The following is a 22,329-nucleotide window of genomic DNA, read 5'->3' as shown; positions in this document are numbered from 1 at the left end:
TAATAAAGCCAAAAGCGCCACAACACTTCAACGCATCGATGATTTGCTGAGCATGTCCTTATGCCATAGTGGTTTGTGTGGTGACTTTGACTTCTGCTGCTGGTAAAAGCATTAAATTTCACAAAAACAAAAAACAACAAACAACATACACATACATATATAATGTAGAACTAACAAGTGTGGCTTTGCTTGAGTCATGTTTGCACTTAAGAACCACACCAAGCAGACTTCTATGTAAGTATTCCTTATAAACATACATACATGCATACTTAAAAGTAGATGTGCAGAGATATTAGCAGAGGTATAAAGTAGATATGTGTATATGTATCATATTCACTAGCGCGTGTGCATTAATTTGATCTCTCGCATCCTTATCACGTACATTTTTGGGTTCAGTTCATATTTGTTTAGTATTCATGGCTTTATTCGTTGATGGAATATTGAATAATTGTAATAATTTAATATTTGTAAATTTTTACTATTTTTAATACCAATAAAATACAATAAAAATATTAAAAATTATTAATATCAAAGAACTATGCTATATGAGGTGCGTTCAAAAAATAACGGGAATTTTAATTTTCTGAAAAAATATTTATTCATTCGTTCTCATTAATGTTGTCGCTATCTAAATAATCCCCATTTGTTTAAGAGTATAATAACTTATCCCACCGCTTCTCGTAATCGTCGAAACACTTCTCAGACTCGATTTTCAGGATCGTCTTTGGCTATTTCAGCGATAGCTCTTTAATGTTCGCTTTATTTTGGGTTCAGGAAAAAGTTACACGGAGTCATATCTGACGAATATGAAGGCTGGAGCACCATTACAGTATTGTTTTCGACCAATAATTCATGAACAAGCAATGAACTGTGAGATTTTAACAAATCAAATCGACAAATTCATAAAAACACGTCTAACCTTAGCGGCGGCTACAAAGTACCAATGAATACCGGAAACTTTTGCTGTTATTTTTTGAACATACCTCGTACATTTATACCAGTTGTTTGTTCGATTCGCAACTCTCCAAGGATTGGTAATTAGAACACAACCAGTATAAATACAAGATAGGGCTAAGTAAGCTTTTATCAAAGGACAGACCAAATCGATGACCACGTAAACATCACAAGTATGGGAACTTACAAAAACAAAATTAAATCAGACAGTACAAATATACCTTCCCTTATAATCATCGATCTTAAAGAAGGAAATCTTTTCTCAGTTGGACTATGACAATGAAGTCACCAAAACCCACATAGAATTTGCAAATGTCTTCAAAGCAACCGAATCACAACTATTTATTCTGCTATGCAATACGCGATCGAACTTTCGTAGCGTTTTCCACGATTACTTAAGATGTAAACCGTTATCATAGGTCATTACACAAGATAACGAATAACAACAAAAGCATTCCATAGTCAAACGATGGCAACAGTAATGATATTTTAATGCGTTCAACAGAACTATTACTAAAATTAGCTAATTACAGTCAATTAAGAAAATATAAAAACTGTTAAGAGCGCACAAAAACTAACAGTATTCCCAACGTTTGTACGAAAAACATGTCACTAGCAAGCAACTGGCTACCGATATTGATTATCACCCTCGCAGCGTTTACAATAAGCAGTGCCATTGTCGCCAATGAAAGTGCAGTTCGAGAGCGACCACAGAGTCGCATTTTCGGTGGACAAAATGCTGCTGAGGGTCAGTTTCCGTATCAGGTGTTGGTGACACGGACTTTCAATGGTTCTATGGTCATCTGTGGTGGTTCGATTATATCGAGGAATTATGTTGTGACCGCGGCGCAATGCGTGAACGGGTAACTTACTATCCATAACAGTCTATATCTACACATTCAAGTCTTTTCTTCTACTCTGCAGTTACCCCGCTTCGAACTATTGGATTCGCGCTGGTACTGTGAAATTTAATACGGGTGGTGTTGTAATACAAGTGGCCGAGGTAAAAATACATCCACAATATCCCACTAATTCCTATGAATATGATGTCGCCTTGCTTAGACTTAGTAACCCATTGAATTACAGTGATACAATTAAACCGATATTACTTGCAAGCGTGGAGTTACCCGAAGGCACACCGACCATAATAAGCGGTTGGGGTGGTGTAGCAAGTGGTGGATTGGCCAATGAATTGCAATATAATACAGCGTACACCTTAAATCGTACTTCGTGCATACAGCGTTTAAATACAATTCCCGAATCGATACGTTGTCTCGTTAAGAGCGCTGGCAATGGTATCTGTGGTGGCGATTCTGGTGGTCCAGCTGCGGCTAATGGCGTTCTAATCGGTATTTCGTCATTTTATGCCAATAGTTGCAACAGTAGCTTGCCGAATGGCTTCACCGACGTCATTTATACAAGGGATTGGATTCGTGCAAATTCAGATTCTGATTGTACATGTTCTGCTTAAAAATCCAAAATATATATAATTGCATTCACAATTGAAAACTGTATTTGGAAACAAATTTAGGTTAATAAGAGATCGAGCGCGTTCGGGCAAGGCGAAATTGGACTACAATCATACAATTACCCATATCGCACCACTTTGAACTACGTAAAATATATTCTCTTTACAATAGTTAAATCAAAAGTGAAGCTATCGGAATACATATATCTCAGTGCCACAAGCAACAGACACCGCAAGATTGTGTGGTTGAATAAAAATATTTTCTCGAGCAATAAAGTCTTTTCCGTAGCCCCAATATAGTGATTTTCGACCTTGTGATTTTATAACGTTCAAGTGGGATTTATTATTGGTGGGTATGTTTGACCTTAATGATTTGAAAGCTTGATCGACGTAAATAAACCCATGCATTGGCTATATGATTATCTAGACAGGAAACTTTTAGAAAGTTCAAAGCGCCCTGGAAGGATCTACCGGGATGCAAAACCGCAAAAGTTATGTGTAAAGCGGTAGATCAAAAATACACGAAGTTCATACTGACGCTCGATAGAACGAAATGTAGGAACATGATCGGTATATTAACTGGTCACAGGCTCGTGGCGGCGCACGCCTACAAAATGGGGCTGACAGAAAGCGAAGAATGAAGGAAATATCAAGAGCAAGGTACCTGAGAAACAATAGAACATCTCTTGTGTGCTTGTCCACGGCAGTGTCAAGGCAACGGCTTCAGCACTTGGGGGCTTCACAGTATGATAATCTAATTAGTGAAATCACCTTTTGAAACTCGCATCCCGGCACTCCATCTGGTATCGCAAAGAACCAAAATCGATCTATGTGTGCCTCATTGGCCTATCAGATTAACCCAACCTAACCTTTACCTACAACAAATATGATATTGTCATGTCTTTGATTCTTTCAGACTGAAACAGTGCTCCTGAGCTTAGTCCTTCTTTATTATTTTTTTTTTTTTTAATATTTTATGGTTGTAATAGTGTTTTCATAAATATTAAAATAGCGAGGTCAAGCTAGAGAAGGCCAGTCCCGAAATTTCGGGATCCTGAAATGTACGTTTTGGAAATGATCCATGAAAATTGGGTGTTATTGAGTTCATTTTTGCAAATTGTTGGTGATCTCACATAATACATAAAATATTTATTGAAAGACTGTTTAATGTAAAATAAAAAACAAAAAATCTGAGTCCCGAAATTTCGGTATTACGATTTTGAGATCCCGAAATCTACTTTGGGACAATGATCCATTAATTATTGGAATAGAATAATTATTGGAGATCGAATCTAACTGATTACAAATTACTGAGAAGCCAGCAAAATATTAAAAAACAGTAAGAGTCTCGAAAACTCGGCAATGTCATTAAAATTTAGTTTGGAGTGATCTCATCTAATAGATTAAATGTTTCTTGAAAAACCGTTAAAACTGAAAAATATTTAAAAAATGGTATCCGGAAATGTACTTTGTTTCTTGAAACTTTTTTAAATATAAATGTTAAGAAAAAACAATCGGAGTCTTCAAATTCGGTATGGTGATTTTGGGATCCAATTGGCAATTATTCATATAAAATTAATTTCAAAATTGACTCCAATCCTGAAATTTCGGGATTCTGAAACTTACTTTTTGGTTATGATCTATAAAAATGAGGTCTATTAACTCAGATATTTATCAAACTGCTGTTTAAAGGGTAAAATATTAAGCAAAAATGTGAGTCTCTGAGCTTCAGCTCCGCTAATCACGCAATATGCGTTTAACAGTGATTTTAAACTTTTTATAGCCTCAGATTATTTCTATTTATGCGGTTTCGATTTGAGAATAACAAGCGCGACTACAAGGTAACGACGTGTCTTGATTTTTATATCTTATTCTACGAGGGAACCAAGGTATCGGTTGACTATGATATAATATTGACTATGTGCTACCTGAAGCAAATGCGAAAATAATCGTAGTTTCATTACTTTCAAACTGTGTACACAGTATCTATAACGCTTGTGATTCATTTACTCAACTACATCTACCATTTTTTACCGTAATCATCCTTGCATTTGCATATTACAAGCTCGCTGTGGAACTTTCATTAAAGTTCACTGTACGCCTCTGAACTTTCACGTACTGTATAAATAAGCACAGAAAACACCAAATGTCGAAGTAAATTTGCATACAAATCCCAAATGACATACGCAAGCGTAGCTAGATTTATTTGCGCTCGGCAAACTTTAAGGTGTCAAATTCATCATAAAATCCGCAACGAAGCAACGCACCAGAGTAAATTAGGCAAATTAATAAAGGATATTAATGGCAGGAGTCAAAAATTGTCACACATCACCAAGCGCACTGGCAATTTGATGCCGAATAAGCTACATATTTAGCGTGAAGAGAAACATTTATTATAAGCACTTGAGCGTTTATTTCAGCCCAAATAAGCCATACACATTCGAGCGAATGCAGCAATTTAAGCATTTTCCATTGGCAAATAAACACATATAAACACCACATATGTGCCATGACAGCCTGAACGTCGACTCAAACGTTTTAAAAGCCACTTCAAACTTTTATATCGCTTGTGTTGCTGGCATATACAGTGTAACATATGCGCATCTGTAGCATACATGCAGGCGTGTGGGCCAATATATGTAATTGTTCGCTTTTTAAATGACACATAAGCGATTGTGCGAACGAGCTGCATGTGGGCGTGCTCGCCACGCTCGATTGAATCTCTCTGTGTGTGCGCGTGGCTGTGAAAGGTGAAAAATGCGAAATTGCGCAAAAATGTATAAAAAAGCTTGTGCAAGTGCGTGGTATTTTGTAGCATACATATTGGCGCGTATTTAGCAAATTACAGTTTTAACTTTTTAATGACACGTCTCTTTCCTGTATGTGTGTGTGAGTGAAGGCGATATGCAAATGATAGAGACAACGAGCAATTGTCGACACGCCCGCACTATACAAAGCAAAGTTTATAAGCGATATGGGCCACGTAAGGTTATTATACGAGGATGGTTTGATAAATAAACAACAGTAAAAAAGAAGAATAGGTATATTTGTGATCAAATACATATTTTTTCAATGACTTCAATAGCTTTCTCCATCTATTTTTTTTTAATTTTTTCTCTCAAAGAGCATTGCTCTCAACTATTAAGAGAGGTTAGTTATCGTAATAATAAATGTTCAAGGAGAGATAAACTTGAGCTAAATAAATTTATAAGAAACGTATAAGATACGGGTTCTTAAACCTAAAAATCGAAAAAGTTATATGTATTTTGGAAGAATGATACAAAAAGCTTCCATCTGTGTTCTAAATAGCCTTTTTCAAAGTTTGGTTTCTCAATCTTAATTCTTTCGATGCACTTTTCGTGTCAACTGAAAATCTCTAAATTTCTGTCACTCTCTAGATCTCTAAATCTCAAGAACTTATTACTAAAGTATTTTCGATGAAAGTTACTTTGGAAAGGTTAGGCGCACTATATAAACAGATTAGCGTTGCATTTTCTTTTTGCTACTCAAAATTTAACAAAAATCTCTTACTTTCGAAACTATCCTCGTATTAAAATAAAATAAAGCTCAACATTTTTCAAAGGAGACACTCGTACCATAGAGAATACTGATTATCTGTGCGTCACTTCAAAGCACAGAGTTGCATTGTGGTTTGTTGCATATTGCATGTAACCGCAATTGTACATTAACATCAAGGGAGGTGAATGATTGATCGCTGCATGAGAGTTGCGAGTGAAAGAAAAGTACAAAATTACATTTTAAAAATATTCAAGGAACTTTTGCATGGCAATCCAAGGACACAATTAGCCGTAGCAGTTATGATGTATTAAAAAAGGGAATCAAAGTATAAATGGAATGATAGAAAAGTAGAATATTGAAATTGAGGTAAATTTCATAGTAAAGGGTAGGAAAGTCCTAACTCTGGCTAAATGAATATCAGCATCATATAGGAAAGACATTCGCGCATTTGTAGGATACTCATCTTCTTCATCGAAACACTGAAAAAAATTAGGCGGACTACACGTGAGAGCAATTAATCTTAAAAGAAGTGAAGAAGTGATATATAAAGTAGTAAATAGAAAGAAGTTGTAAATCGAGTCAGTGACTGTTACGGTCGAAAACATCGAAAAATACACGGAATAATTTTGAATGAAAATCCTCTTCATGTCAAGAAACGATCACCATATGTGACGATGGATGGAACATAGATCCATCATTTTACTATATAGTCCAATGAACATAAATACGAGAACAAGTAAGGAAGGACTAAGTTCGGGTGTAACCGAACATTCTATACTCTCGCAATTTATTTATTTAACTTTATCTATATTATATAATATACAATTTAACCCACATATTCGTCATATATATTGTATAAAGTCCATTGAAAGTTGGAAACCATAATATTAGGTTAACTATTATTGCCACACTATTAACATAGTATTTGTGCAAAGTTCTGCACCGATATCTTCACTAGTGCTTACTTTATATAATCTATGTAAACGATTCAGATCGTCTTCAAAGTTCTGGTATATAGGAAGTAGGTGTGGTTGTGAAGCGATTTGGCCTATTTTCACAACATATCATTGGGATGTAAGGAAACTATTACAAGCCAAGTTTCATTGAAATCGGTCGAGTAGTTCCTGAGATATGGTTTTTGACCCATAAGTGGGCGACGCCACGCCCATTTTCCATTTTGTAAAAAACTCTGAGTGCAGCTTCCATCTGCCATTTCTTGTGTGAAATTTAGTGTTCCTGGCGTTTTTCGTTACTGAGTTAACTCACTTTTAGTAATTTTCAACCTAACCTTTGTATGGGAGGTGGGCGTGGTTATTATCCGATTTCAACTAATTTTACTCTTATAACTATATTTATGGCTTAGTTATGACACTTTTTGCGTTTTCGGTTTTCGCCATTTTGTGGGCGTGGCAGTGGCGAGGGGCAGTCCGATTTTGCCCATTTTCGAAAGCAATCCTCTCACGGTCCCAAGGAACTTGTGTTCCAAGTTTCATCAAGATATCTCAATTCTTACTCAAGTTATCCGTTGCACGGACGGACGGACGGACAAACGGACAGACAGAATTCGGATTTTGACTCGTCTCGTCACCCTGATCATTTTGATATATAGAACCCTATATCTAACTCGTTTAGTTTTACAAACAACCGTTATGTGAACAAAGCAACCCTTAGCAACTTTTGTTGCGAGAATATAAAAAGTAATGCTCTGATTTGAAAAAGAAGTAACGACAGTCTCAATAAAACAACGCACCCTGTCACAAATCAATGAATTCGAAAATACCTTGATTTTCATTTCAAATTGTTTTCAGATGTACTGTATGCGACAGATCTGGACCCCAGCGACTGTTCCAAGATCTGAAGGAAATGCTCGCTGACAAGAAATTTAACGAAAATTAAGAGGTGATCGCTAAGACGAAGGAAAACATGATATAAAATCAGATAGCTGAAGGAAGAGTGCTTGAGATAGAACTGACTATTTTAAAATTATTGCACTTAAACTCTTCCGAAGGATCATAGAAAAATATAAACAAAATAGTGAGAATATTCCACAAATTTACCGTTATTAATACCTGCATAACAAACTGCATTCCACACGCTGCGATATTATTCGAAACGTTGCAAAAATTAATTGGCTGCATTTTCAATGGTTATTTGTCCTTTAAAACGTATTACAGCCTCCCCAGCTGGCATGACAACCATACACTGTTGGCCGGGGCTCCAACCAACCGATGGATAGCCAGCATCATTGAAGTGAACTTTACGATTACACATGCTACATAAATTCGGTTATTAGCCAACTATGGCGGCGCACCAACTAACACAGCCACAGTTGGTGGAGGCCAACCATAACGGACGGACGTGTGGCCATAATCAGCAGGCAGCACTGCTAACAATAGCAACGCCAACCGAAGCCAACCATCAGCGCTGGCGTCATCCACAGCCGCGGCCACAGAACACAAATTCAATGGCGAGAGCTTAGCAAAGAATTAAAACAAACAACATGGCAAAGCAAATTAACATGGCATAACGCAAACATACATAGCACATAGCACACATATGCATAGGCATGTAGAATGTGAGGTGGTAGAGTGTAGGAGTAGCTTTGCTAATGGAACTGCTGATATTTCACAGGCACACACACACACAGACACATGGAAAGAGTGCGAAGGTTGCGCAATGCTCAAATTAGCGCCGGCTTAGAAACATGCCCAAAAGTACATATACATATGCACATAGAACTGGCAAATAGCAAATAGAAGAGAAAGCATAAAGCTGAAATACAAATATGAAGTCAACTCAGCATGAATGTAGAGTGAAGAAAGACAAAAAACGAAAAGAGAAATAGAAAAACACACACACACACACAGTTGAGTTCTGTGCGAAATGTTAAATGATTTAATTAATAATTATGGTCACCGCGTGTGGAGTGAACGTCGCAGCAGTTGGCCTCTTTCTATTTCACTTTAAGAGGGCATGCGACCACACATGGCAGTTATTCGTTCGACATGGAAGCGCTCACATACATATTTCGAACGATTGCAAATACAAAAAGTTCTACAAATTCGACTTTGGCATGTGCTTTATGTTTCATTTCAAGTGAGCTGTCTATAGGGAAGTGAGGAGGCGACAGTCAAATGAAATATATATTTGAGTAGATATGGGCAATACCATAGTGAGATGATATATACGCTCTTAAGGGGTTATATACAGTTAGACGGCCGAAAAAAAGTGAAATTTCCAGAATTTTTTCTGAGAAAACTTTTTAATTTATTGATCCAAAAATTTATACACATATTATGGTATCTTTTAACTGTATTTTAAGACTTAGTACTAGCAAAAATATTTATTTGAAAAAGAGCTACAGCTGATCTCCAGGAGCTCCTCTCAAAAAAGACGTTTTGCGGTGACCACTATATCTCGAAACTGGATCATATAAAATTAAAAAACCAAACAGATTTCGTTAAAATAATGTTAAATCTAGTAATTAATCGCAAAAGCAAAATAATTTTTTTTTTTTTTAGACAAAATGGCGGTTTCTCAAAAAAAGAAATCGATTCTTCACCGAAATTTCGGAGTAAATTGTTTATAAAAAAAAAAAATATTTATCTGAGAGAAAAAATCTTCGCTTAATTACTAAAAATATATTCAAGAAGGTCGTGTTAAAATTTGAGACTAATCGGTCTATCCGTTTTCGAGTAATGTTGGTCACCGACTTTAAAAACACCATTTTGAGAAAAACGCGCTGCCGCTCGGACCTTATACTTCCAAGCACTCTGAAACGCCTTTTCAAATTTGCTTGTAACTTTGAAAATATTCACCGGAACGATATGAAATTTTCCGTGTGTATTCTTAAATATATGTACATTAAGAAAATGAAATAAAAAAAAACGATTTTTTGAAAATTCTAACTGTATATAACCCTTTAAAGCTATATTTACAAATACGAGTTTGCCATAATTTCTATTTAAAAATGCTTAATAATTAAAGCCTCATCGAATACCACACATTCTCACACATATTTAACTAAAGTTTACTATTTTCAATCCAACCCTTTGAATCAGTTTTATTCTTATATATTATTTACGGATTCCTATATTGAAAAAGTTTAGGGTCTATGTTTGGAAAACATTTTATAGGATTGTCTTCGGATCACTCTTAAAGATTTAGCTGTGTCGAAATTGGATGACTGATTTGAGACAGATGGTAACCCCTTTCTTTTAAAATATTTTTAAATTCAAGGCTTTTCAAATACTCCCTAAAGACTTTCATAAAGGTCAATGTTTGATGCACATTTTGCCGGTATTTTTCTTCGATGGCTGGTAGCACTATACCAAAATAAAACATCAACGAATACTTGAAGGAAGTCTTCCTAAAGTCTCATAAATATATATAAAAAAAAAACTATTTCAAAATAAAGGGTTTTTCAAAACGGACGATACAAAAGTAGACAGATAGGGACAGCAAACGACGCCATATTTTTCCGGCTCTTTTTACATTTCTCTTCAGTATGGTTCAGAGTCAGTGGCCTCAACTTTAATAGCGTTACGTACAATTTATAATGAGGCTAATTTCTGGCTAAATGATTTCGTCAATAAGCAAAATATGCGTTAGTGGTCAGGCAGCAATCCACACGTACTCCATGAGTCAGCATTGCATCGCGAAAAAAAGGACTTGACTTGATATGGACTTAGACAATTTGTGGTTCCAACAGGAGTTTGTGGTCTATGCCAACAAGCCAGCGACAATTCATGAACTTCGTACGATTATCGGACGTGAAATTGCAGCAGTATCGGCCGATTAATGCTTGAAACCGTCGAAAATTGGGTTCAGGGTCTGGAATACTACAAGCGTCCCCATGGTGGCCAAGCAAAAGAAATAGAGTCCCATCGATTGGGAAGTCGGTAAGATATCAAAGAAAGGATACAGACATTTTTCCCTGTTGACTCCAAGAAAGGCTAAGGAATAACTGCAAGAACTGAAAATACAAAGTTTTAAGAACTGAAATCGCTGCTAAATTCATTTAGAAATATAAATTTACTTTTAAAAGCCAGAGTTTGAAAATCAGTGTAGTTGATAAGAAGTTTAAAGACGTTCAAGGTGTAATCTCCATCCGATTTTCATCAGACCAATCTGGGCAGGAAAATATTCTTAAATTTCTTACTAGTTTTCCATTTTCATATCTATGAACGAAGTACAATGAGTACCCTATTTGCGATTCAAGTTCAACTCTAATGTAACACTACTTTTTCACATAGAAACAAAGAACAGAAATAAAGCACAAATACAACAAAGAACTGTGCAGATCACAATAAACCGTTTCTATGAATAAGTGGAAGGCAAAAGCTAACATTTACCATACATGGCTGCAGTCAAACAGGCCATGTATAAATTTTTTGAACGAAAGAGAAATGTATGAAATAAAACTGACTTGATACAATCGAAAAATAACATTGAACTAAAAAGCTACGTAAAGCTCTGATATTAAAAAGAAAGAAATCACCTCATGCCATAATTTTCCACTAAGGTCTGCATGAAATGGATAAAATACTCCGCCAACATACGAGTTTACCACGAATTGCTGTAAGTTTATGATAAAAACGCGTTCTAGCGAATAATTACGACGGTCTCTTGCATGCTCAGAACGCCGTAATGTATGCAACATAGCTATTATTAGGCTAATTACACGCATCAACCAGCGACTTTAGTGGCAAGAGTTAGCGCGAAAAGCACCGGGCCGAGCCATGCGATCCAGGTGAAATGTTGGTTTGAGGTGTCTCACGCGCCAGTACACTGCTTTCATAATTATGCGCACACAACACACACACACACACAAACAAAGTCATATCACGCTCGTACAGCAGACTTTTCTCACCTCCCACTATTGCTGCATACATTTGGGCGTTGAAGAGTATCTGCGTATATGTGTATGGATGAGTATAAGTGGAAGCAAAAAATCAACCGATTGAGCGTTGTGTTCATCGGAGGTGTTCATTGAGGCAAGTCAAGGCCAAACGTCGCCATGGCAACTCTGGTTTTAATTAAAGCTAATAGCGAAACAATTAGCTTTGCTGCTGTTAAGTGTGTTTCGACGGCAACGCCACGCTGGTTATGTGAAAACTTTGTGCGGAAGGATGGTGAAGCTGTAAATATACTACTAGAACTACTGGCTTAAAGATTAAATAATGAACGGATTTTTGAAGTCTTCCCGTAAATTTTCACGGTCATTGCGATCAGGTGAAAACTTTTGGCAGCTTTCAGGTGAAAGCTTCCATCACAGTTTATGTGAAAACTTTAACAGGTTTTTAGGTGAAAGCTTCAAACAGAAAGTTTTAAGCAGATTTTAGTGAAAGCTTTGAAGGGCTTTTATGTGAAAGCTTCAAATAGCTTTTGGTGAAAGTTTCGAACAACTTTAAATGAAAGCTTGAAACAGCTATTTGTTTAAAGTTTAAAAGAGCTTTAAGTGAAAACTTCAACCAGCCTGTAAGTGAAAGATTTAAACAGCTTTTAAGTGAAGTCTTGAAACAACTTTCATGTGAAAGCTTCACACAGCTTTTTGATTAAAGCTTCAAACAACTTTTAAATGAAAGCTTCAAATAGTTTCTCGGTGAAAGCTTCAAACAGTTTTTCAGTGAAAGCTTCAAACAGTTTTTCAGTGAAAACTTCAAACAGTTTTTAGCTATTTGAAGCCTTCAGATGAAAATCTCTGATAAAGTTTTCTATAAAAAAAAATATTCTCTAAAAGGAGATCTCTTTTAGAGCGAATATTAATTTGTATTCTTTAACATATGCATCTTTAACATATACCACATATGTTCTACCAAGAACTAAAGCTAAACATGCTTAAAAGAAAGCAATAAATTAACGGTAATCCACGAAATCAATCCTTCTACTCAACGACAAAAGGAATAACCACAAATGCTATTAGCATATTTAATTAGAATGAAGAAAGTTAGTTAAGAATGCGATTATAAGTAGTTAAGTATATGTATGTAATGAAGGATTATATTTATATACCTACTAACTCAAACTAGGAATAATTAATCTGTGCCACTTGGCACATTATTCGGAAAAGTGGCTGCCTGCCGCAAGAACAAAAACACTACTCGGCTGGCGAACTTAAGCCAAGTAGAACATTAGTGTGCATTAAAGGAGAAAACTGAGCACAACTGATTTCGGAGAATGAAAATACCAACACGCAAGGATATTTACTTACGAAAACACACAAACAAAAAGCACGTAGAAAGTTGTAGTTTAGAAGCGATGGCGATGGTCGGTCGGTCGAAGCTTTGTGAAAATAGTTTACACTACTTTGTAAATGTTTTGTTGTTGCGAGGAGGTTGAAATTAAAAGAAGGCACTATGGAAATAATGAAAATAAGGTAATCAGTCTTGAAAGAAGCAGCTTAAGCAGCACTTTAAGGACAAACTTATAGTATATAGAAGCAAACAGGTGGGCCTTTATGTATAATGCAAAGAGGGCAGTAAATCTTAAGTAGCCAGACAGTTAACGTAATTGCCATAATGAATTTTTATGGCACACTATGGAGGTGAAAATAAAAAGAAAAACAAAAACGGAATAAGAAAACAAAGAAAAGTAAGCTAAAAGAAACTAAAAATGAGAAAAGCTAAATGAAAATAAACAAGTGCGGGAAATTGTGAGCTTTATGACTCATAAATTTATTGCGTTGACTGGAGGACACACACTTCACATATGTAAGTGAATTTCGCTCTTGACATTGAAAAATCGATTAGTAACGATAATAAATTGTATATTACTTAGAATTCCGTTACTTTAATACACTTTATAGATTTGCCAGACAAACTACTACTAATAACTAACTACGAGACATCAATAATATAATAAAGTCTCTTTACAAACAGCAAAAATATTTCATTGAAAGGCAATCAAGGAGCAGTCACGAGTAACCGACCAATACAAATAAGCACAAAATCTTTTCAAATTTTCAATCTTATAATGCAACAACAACAAGTGCAAAAACTTTTTGGCAAAGTTTTTGATAATGGCAGCGCAAATGTACGAACTTCCGCAGCAAATAACAGTTAGAGATGGAAGAGTTAGAGAAAGGAATTCACAACTATGCGATTCAAGTGAAATTGACAAAGTGAAGCTTGTGTCAAGGTAAAGGAAGTAGAATTTACAGAATCGCTGAAAATTATTAAAAAGACGACAATACGAGGGTTAGTTAAGAAATATGCGAAACTGTGTGGTTTTCTACCGAAAATCTGTTTGAGCTCTTGGGAAGGCGAGGATGAATCAATTTCACCTAAGCACTTCCTTTGAGGTTAGAGGTTAAAGCGCCTCGGAAGGCGATATCGAAAATATGGTTGAACTTCTTAGGAAGGAGAGGTAACTTTCGCATAAGAATATCCTCCGAGGTTCGAGGTTAAAGCACCTCGGTATACACACCTTCGGCGGACATTGTAATTTTCTACCGAAACACTGTTTGAACTTCTTAGGAAAGCGAGGAGGAATCACTTCCTCATAAGAACTTCCTCCGAGGTTCGAGGTTAAAGCGCCTCAGTAGGCACACCTTCGGCGGACCTAGCGAATTGACTGGAATTGACATAAGCCGGCTTCGGAACTATGTAATACAGTCCAAGCGCTTCGTATAATCGTGATCCGTTAGAACTATTCGAATACCACAAGGAACAGCTGTGTGCTGTCTAAATGAGATTATCTGTTGTCGCATAGATCTGTTCCTTGACCTAACTAAAATTTTAACAGAAAATATATGGATAGATGGGGCTATCGATGAGATGAGAGAATATTAAACAATATTTTCCCAAAGACGCTAAGAACTCCAAGGCATTTAGGGCACATAACATAATCTTCAACAAGATGTAGTCTGTAGAAGAAAAGAGACAAAATATTATGTTTTCCAACACTTGAAAAGCATTTCTAAAGATTGAAAAAACCGAAGTTATGATGACCATTTCCATAGCCCAATAATCAGAGAGCATGACAGCTTTAAGGCACTTTATAGAGATATGAAGAAAATACTTTCGATTTACTTCAGTGATAAAATATCTCAATCAGTGCTTTGAAGATAAATTATTGAACATTTTTAAAACAAATCGTAAGATTTAACTACCCACACTTCGATGAAAATCAAACTGAAGGACTCGGCACAGTGGAAAAACACTTCACAAATGTGACAACTCAAGTAGAAACGAAGAAACGAAGTATACCAAAACAAAATAAAAAAAAGTAAATGAAATGTCTAAATAAAAAAGTAACAATTTTAATTTATAACTTTATTTTGAAATGTGGACACATTTCGTTTGCCAGATCATTGAATCGCGCTCATAACAACAACTACAGCAAATCAATCAACAAACATAAGGAGCGTGCTTTTGATTGCCTACTTTGTGCTATGAGGGCCTAGTCAAGCGTAGAATTAAGTGTATGTGTTATGAAAACCATTGGAAACAATATAAACACATAAATAAATAAGTGGAGAGTCAACAAGTAGTACACGGAGACACACAGTAGCAACCGAAAAACCAAACCAAACCAAACCAACAAGCATGAGTAAGCCACTCAAGCGCTGTCAGGAAGCAGTCATGAGGAAGCAAGCGTGCCCTCGCAGAAATTAAAGTACCACAAACGCACACACAGCATCACACGACGCATCAAACAACATTGCTGAAGCGAAATAATAATAATAAAAAAAAGTTTTTCGCAAACTTTCAGGTAAAGCAGACAACAATGTCAACAATGGCGAACGTGTCAAGCTCGAAAACGTGAGTTGCGGCGAAGGAAGAGTAGCTCCCTGGTGTATAAAGGTTGTAGTACTGCAGGAAAAGCAGCGAGGAAAGTTGTATGAGTGGGTAAGAATGTAGTTAAGCTTTCTCTCTTTATTGTTTTCAACATTGTTCTGCTCTTCCGCCCAATATGTCCTCAACCTTGCACACATCAAGGATGACAATCGAAAATAAGACACTTTAATTTCTCTCACTAAGTAGTTGAAGTGGGCTTTGATAAACTGAAAGCAAGTATGTAGGAGGAAATATTTATTGCACAACAAAAACAATTGGCAGTTTTGCCAAAGAAAACTTCTTTGTAATATAACGGTGACATTGACAAATTTTCGAATTTAAGATCTAGCAAAAGTGTAAGCGCCAAAGCTCCATACCGATCTTAGGAACCATAAACTCTGTACCCATTCGGAGGGTTGACCTCTGTAGTCTTTAGATTTTTACTCACTTTACTATGATGATAACAACTTGACGGTCATAGAGAGCAATGCAACATCTTAATCAAGAAAGGTGGTCTCCGAAATCGAACAATTTTACTATCCGACCAAGAAAGTTATCGTTTCGTAAAACTATTCCGGAAATTTCTATTACAAAAAACTACTAGAAATGTGGGAGAGGATTATAATATAATTTTTAGAAAGGGAGAGGTAGGACTTTACTTCGGAAATTTTTACTTAGACTACATATCCAAAGAGACAGCTACGTTCCAAACTTGGAGAATACAGAAGTAAAATGCTCCTTAATAAACCCCAGAACACTTTGAACAATACCTACTATCTTAATCTAAGTAAGAAACAATTTATGCAGTGTTTGCGTAACCCTAGAGGTATATATTCACAAAAAAGGGAGCGTAACATACCATGAAAAAAAAATAGTACAAATTTTATCTTACGCGAAATTGAAAGTAAGCTAAATTGTATTCCAAAAATATTTCCATAAAAACTGATAAATAAAGAAATTAAGAATTAGAAACAATAAATAAGAAGAGATTATGCGACTTCAAGGTTACTTAAATAGCAGTGATACTAAATCCTCTCGTACCAATTGTCCCTCGTAAACATTCGCGATAGCAAACACCAACAGAAACCATCTAGCAGAGCTTATTAACATCCCACAACTCTGATATCTAAATCATTTTGCTGTAAATAAAGAAAAGAAATTCAGGCACACGGATCAAAGGCGACATAAAGTGCTGCCTGCCATTTGAGAAATATCAAAAGCGAGTATAAATTATATGCGGGTACAGCACACTCCATTACTTTTATGACCTTGCAACAAAGTACTATTTGCCACAAATCAAGTGACAACGCAGCATTTGCGAGAGAATTTAAATGAAAGAATAATAATAACGATAAAAGCGCAAAAGGACAACTATGGGATTAAATGGGTGCTGTGTAAAGACATTTTATACACTCACAACATGTTGCAAAGGATATAATTGTTTCTTGTGACATCTATATATACAAATTTAACCAAGATGACGAAAGGAAAAATGATAAAACAAAATAATGTCCATCCGTATATTATACGCGATAACTTTAATGAAAATTTAAATATTTTCTTTAAAGCTGGACTAACCACGCCCATAATAGGGCGATATTTGAAAAAAAAGCATATAATGACACATAGAGGTCTACTAAGGAGGCCCATCGTCTATTTTACTTTGAAATATATCATTCAGCAACCTCAGAGCTATCGTAATATAATTTAGACCAAAGATGTCTCAAGCAATGTGGCAACACTGATAGAAAACAAATACCAAATTGATCCTGACATTACCATAACCCCCATATACCGAGATCTTACTGAAATCAAGTGTACTTTAGTTTGGTTACAAAATAGATGGAATCGATCCAGACGTTCCCCTGGTCCAAATATACCCAATAAACTTGCAATTAGCTGTATACCCTATATATTGTATAGATATCTGAATAAAATTAATGGGGAATATCTATAGACTAACCTGAAGTATGAGTTAACTTATTAAAAATTGTAAATAACCCAATGTTCGACTTCTCGCGAATTTAGCTCTCCCTTATTCGTTTCTATTTTATGTCGTGGTAGCAACGCCAACTAAGCAGTTTAAGCTTGAAGACACACAAAAGAGCGACCAACAGCAGCCATGAAATAATGGTTTGAACGTCAGCAACATTAACGCCTCTTAACCCGATTGTCAACGTGTTGGTGGTGAGTCGCGCCACAAGCAGTGCTACACAATGGGCGGATTGTAGAAAAGCAATTCAAAATAGAGTACATATTGTAGTAGGATATACGAAAAACTAGTTAACTATTTACTCAATGTAAGGTATTTAGAAATTTTATTTCGGGCTTTAATTTAGAATACTATCAAGGTTACAAGGTTTTACAGTCATAGTTCTAGATTTAAATCACCGAATCATCATTTAATAAGCTCCACTATGTTGATCAGCTGATACTGACTGGTACTGTACCAATATAAACTAGTTCCGCCTAAGTTCACCGAGAGCACAATGTACTATATGATTTCCCACTGCAGTGAGTAACCATGAAAATGCAGGCGAAAGACGTGAAACGTATTAAAAAGAAAAGGTATTGATTCTCTGATGCAGTCTCCGAAGTACTGCGGTGAATTAAAAAACTTTTTGCAAAAGTATTTGATTAGAAAATTTTCTACGAAAGAATGTAAGAACAAGGTTCTTGAAAATAGAGGACATACCATTGTACCTCTACACACTGAAATTTATGTGTATGGTGAGTTGTCGAACTATTTAAAATGCAAATTAATTTCCGGTGATATTACACCACAAACCAGCATTTAAAGTCAAGCTCACTGAATTTCGCAATAAAATGAATGAATGTCTCAATAAAAATTCAATTCAAATCAAATTTTACAAATATTTAAAACTTTATGGGCAACAGCGTAATAAAAATTTAACGCTACTGCACTAGTACGAGTAATGACTTGGCTACTAGAAAATTACGAGTGTTTTATGACAGACTTAGTTTGGAGATCTTTGATAAAAAAGGGTAGTGAATTCGACAAACTAAATTAAAAAACAGTAAAAATTTTAATTTATTAAAAGTAGTCGGTGTAGATCAAAGTACTTTGCACAAATACCGAATTTCTAGTGTGATATAGGTCATCTAAGGATCGCCGAAATCTAACTATAACTTTTCAAGGTCCCAGATATCGAACATGAGTACCTCAGTGCTTATGGCTAGTATTTTTAAAGAAACTCTCAGATATTCTAAAGAAATTATATACGTCCCCATATACGTGATATACGGATTTTCAAACTTCCGGTGGACTGTATGCTGGATGTGGACATATGGGTAATATTGTGTATTAGTCATACCTTTGAGTGAAAATGAGGTTTACTCACATCTAAAATATTCAACATCGCTGTAAAATTATACTCAAATTTCTCAATTAGACCTACGAGTACAACCATCTAGGTCCATCACAGTGGAAGGCACACATATATTATATTTTATCGAGTAGCCAGTTATGATTTCAAGTTCAAATAAGTCATATGCATATGTATATAGCTGATCGAGCAGCATTCTTTGTAAGCTTTATATGAACGTGGTGACTCAAATATTTGACTATCATGAAGTGGAATTCAAAATTCTCGAAAGATTTTTTTAATAGCTACACATTTTTGATAGAATGACTAAATAGTATGAAGTATAACTGAAATATCCAGCGCAGAATAACTCTTGCCAACAGGTGCTACTTTGGACTGAGTAGGCAATTGAACAGTAAAGTCCTCTCTCGACGAACCAAAATCAAGCTCTACAAGTCGCTTATCATTCCCGTCCTGCTTTACGGTGCAGAAGCTTGGACGATGTCAACATCAGATGAGACGACACTAGGAGTTTTCGAGAGGAAAATTTTGCGCAAGATTTATGGTCCTCAGAACATTGGCAACGGCGAATACCGCAGACGATGGAACGATGAGCTGTACGAGTTATACGACGACATTGACATAGTTCAGCGAATAAAAAGACAGCGGCTACGCTGGCTAGGTCATGTTGTCCGAATGGACGAAAACACTCCAGCCCTGAAAGTGTTCGATGCAGTACCCGCCGGAGGAAGCCGAGGAAGGGGAAGGCCTCCACTCCGTTGGAGGGACCAGGTGGAGAGCGACCTGGTTACACTTGGGATCTCCAACTGGCGCCGAACTGCGAAGGAGAGAGACAGGTGGCGCACTATCGTCGATTCGGCTATAACCGGCTAAACGGTTGCAACGCCAATCACATACATACATAACTGAAATATTCAAAATATTCGCTCTCACTGTTAACGCATGCTGGAGAAAGAGTGTGATTTGTTTGAAAATTTTATAATTTCATTTAAAAGCAATTAAATGACTTCAATGGACTCAGCATTTTAATTCAATAATGATATAAAGCAAATACTTTTGGATGAAAGTATGACATAAGCGAACCAGTTTGGAACTAATTAAAATAATTTAACGGTTCTATCAAACAAACACCAACAAAGAGAACTATTAAATTTGTAGCTGTCGGCTGTAGAAACATATGTTTTGATATGTATACAAAGGCATTAATAGAATTAAATGAATGTTGCCAAAAAGCACGTTTCACAACCGAAACACTTTATTTGTACAAAATTTTGTGTTTTCCAAATACAAGTTTTTTTTTGACAATTTGTTGTTGAAATTTTAATAAATGCGATAGTGTACTATTTCTTTGGAATTCAAAATTTTATGTCATGTACAGTGCGCGTTCATTTGCAACTGTCAGAAAAGCAAAGAGAAAAAACGTTGAACATAACCTCAAAAATTATTATTTATTATTTTATAGCTTTTTTTTAATTTATTACGGAATTTGAATAATGCAGAAAAGTATTAACCATACATACATAAAACGGGATAAAATGCTAATTAATGATGCACTCACACATACAAGTAGAAGAAGGGGAGAAAGTGCGTGCAAAAAATATGATCTCATTTAAGCTTCGAACTTTTTTCTGAACTTCAGAGCATAAAAAATCATTAAAGACTGCATAAAAAGTGTGCAGAGAGAGTCGGAATGCAAGGAAGAATTATGAATGAGAATAAAAACAAAAAAACTAATAAAACTGACATGAAATTGATGGCAAAAACAGGAAGTATTAGGGTTGATACATAACCACGAGTATTTGTAAGACGGACCTATAAGATTCTTTTTACTTTTGGAAATAGGAAAAAAATAACACTGAGCTATATCTGTAGAATATAGATGGAGCATAGTTACAGTATTTTTTTCGGCCAATAATTCACGAACAAGCAACGAAGTGTGAGCTTTTAACAAACGAAAATCGCCAAGCTTATGAAAACCTGTCTAACTTCGACTTCTACGGACAAAGTAAAGAACACATCTGATTTTATCGTACTTTAGGGAAAGTATATTAACATAAAGAAACAAGTAAGAAAGGGCTAAGTTCGGGTGTAACCGAACATTTTATACTCTCGCAATTTATTTATTTAATTTAATTAAGATAACAAAAAATTTTACCCACATATTCGGCATATATGTATATGGTATAAAGTCCATTGAAAGTCTGCAAATCCTAATATTAAGTATATGGGAGTTAGTTGAAGTTATGACCCGATTTCACGTATTTTAGACACGGAGACATTATATTAGAAGAAAAATATTCCCTCTGAATTTATTCAAAATATCTGAGAGATTCACCTATATTTTCGTTAAAAAATTTATTCGATGCTCGAAGCTCGAAGCTCCTCATTTTCGATGTATGAGTAGGGATGCAAACATCGTGAAATGAAACATCGATGGTTCGATGTATCGATGTTTCTTCAAAACCCATCGAAATCAAAAACATCGGCCATTGAAACATCGATACATCGAAACATCGATCTATTTTTGAAATTTTTTTTGGATACAGAAGAAGAAGCATAAATAAAGGAAATGTAGTACGTCTTAAGTTGATACATTTTATTTCACTTAGCATTATGTGTCTGTTAAAGTTTTTTCTCAATAAATAACAGAATTTGAAAACAAGGACATGGAAAGTTTTTTCACTGAATTTTTTTCGATTTTACTTCTGCGTGATAGTTGCCCCGGGTTTAGAAAACGGTCGTTTACTCGGCACTGAAGTGGCCACAATGTGTAAATATTAATAAGCCTATTTATACAACTCCGGAAACACAGTATTCATGTCAACCCAAACTCTATTGGCTTCTGATTGGTAGGGGTAACAGCCGAGATACACTTTCTCTTCAACCTTCGGTCCCTGTAATTGTAGATAAATTTGACAGCTTATATTTCACCTTTTGGTGGACCAAATGTTTATTCTGGTTCCAAATATCAAACGAGTATTCTGTTTCACACTCATCCGAAGATTCCGTTGTATCGGGGCGATTCTTTGATTTTTTTATGAAAAAAAGGTATTTCTTTTAGCAATAGCATCTTTAAAATGCAGTATTTTGAATTTCTGATCTAACGCAGTAGCCTACGCCAGAATTAAATTGTATAAATAAATCATAAAAATAACCAAGCGCACATTCCCTTAACGAATTCTCCGTATTTTACAAAAATCGAATTCCAATGTAATAAAGCGTATGGAGTTAATACCCGAAAAAGTGTGAAGGTGTGAAATCA

The 22,329-nt window shown here is 35.6% G+C and overlaps 2 protein-coding genes across 3 annotated transcripts in view; one reads left to right on the top strand and one right to left on the bottom strand.

Moving 5' to 3' along the window:
* The window catches only part of LOC105208995 (protein vav), a 55,291-nt gene that overhangs the window by 20,617 nt on the left and 12,345 nt on the right, over window positions 1-22,329 (bottom strand). The gene's annotated exons all lie outside the window — the stretch shown is intronic.
* LOC105208994 (trypsin alpha) lies at window positions 1,548-2,463 on the top strand. Its single transcript, XM_011179121.3, has 2 exons — window positions 1,548-1,817; window positions 1,879-2,463. The coding sequence occupies exons 1-2, from the start codon at window positions 1,561-1,563 to the stop codon at window positions 2,423-2,425; spliced, it is 804 nt and encodes a 267-aa protein (XP_011177423.1). The 5' UTR covers window positions 1,548-1,560; the 3' UTR covers window positions 2,426-2,463.

Source organism: Zeugodacus cucurbitae, chromosome 5, assembly GCF_028554725.1.
Source record: "Zeugodacus cucurbitae isolate PBARC_wt_2022May chromosome 5, idZeuCucr1.2, whole genome shotgun sequence".
In the NCBI taxonomy this organism is placed as follows: Eukaryota; Metazoa; Arthropoda; class Insecta; order Diptera; family Tephritidae; genus Zeugodacus; species Zeugodacus cucurbitae.
Note: the sequence above shows the minus strand (reverse complement) of the source record. Positions and strands in the feature narration are given on the sequence as shown.

What these genes read in the sequence shown, in the direction of transcription:
- LOC105208994 (XM_011179121.3), top strand. Translation starts at nt 1,561, where the DNA reads ATGTCACTAGCAAGCAACTGGCTACCGATATTGATTATCACCCTCGCA. An exon ending in GCGGCGCAATGCGTGAACGG is followed by an intron (nt 1,818 to 1,878) that starts GTAACTTACTAT and finishes TCTACTCTGCAG; the next exon opens with TTACCCCGCTTCGAACTATT.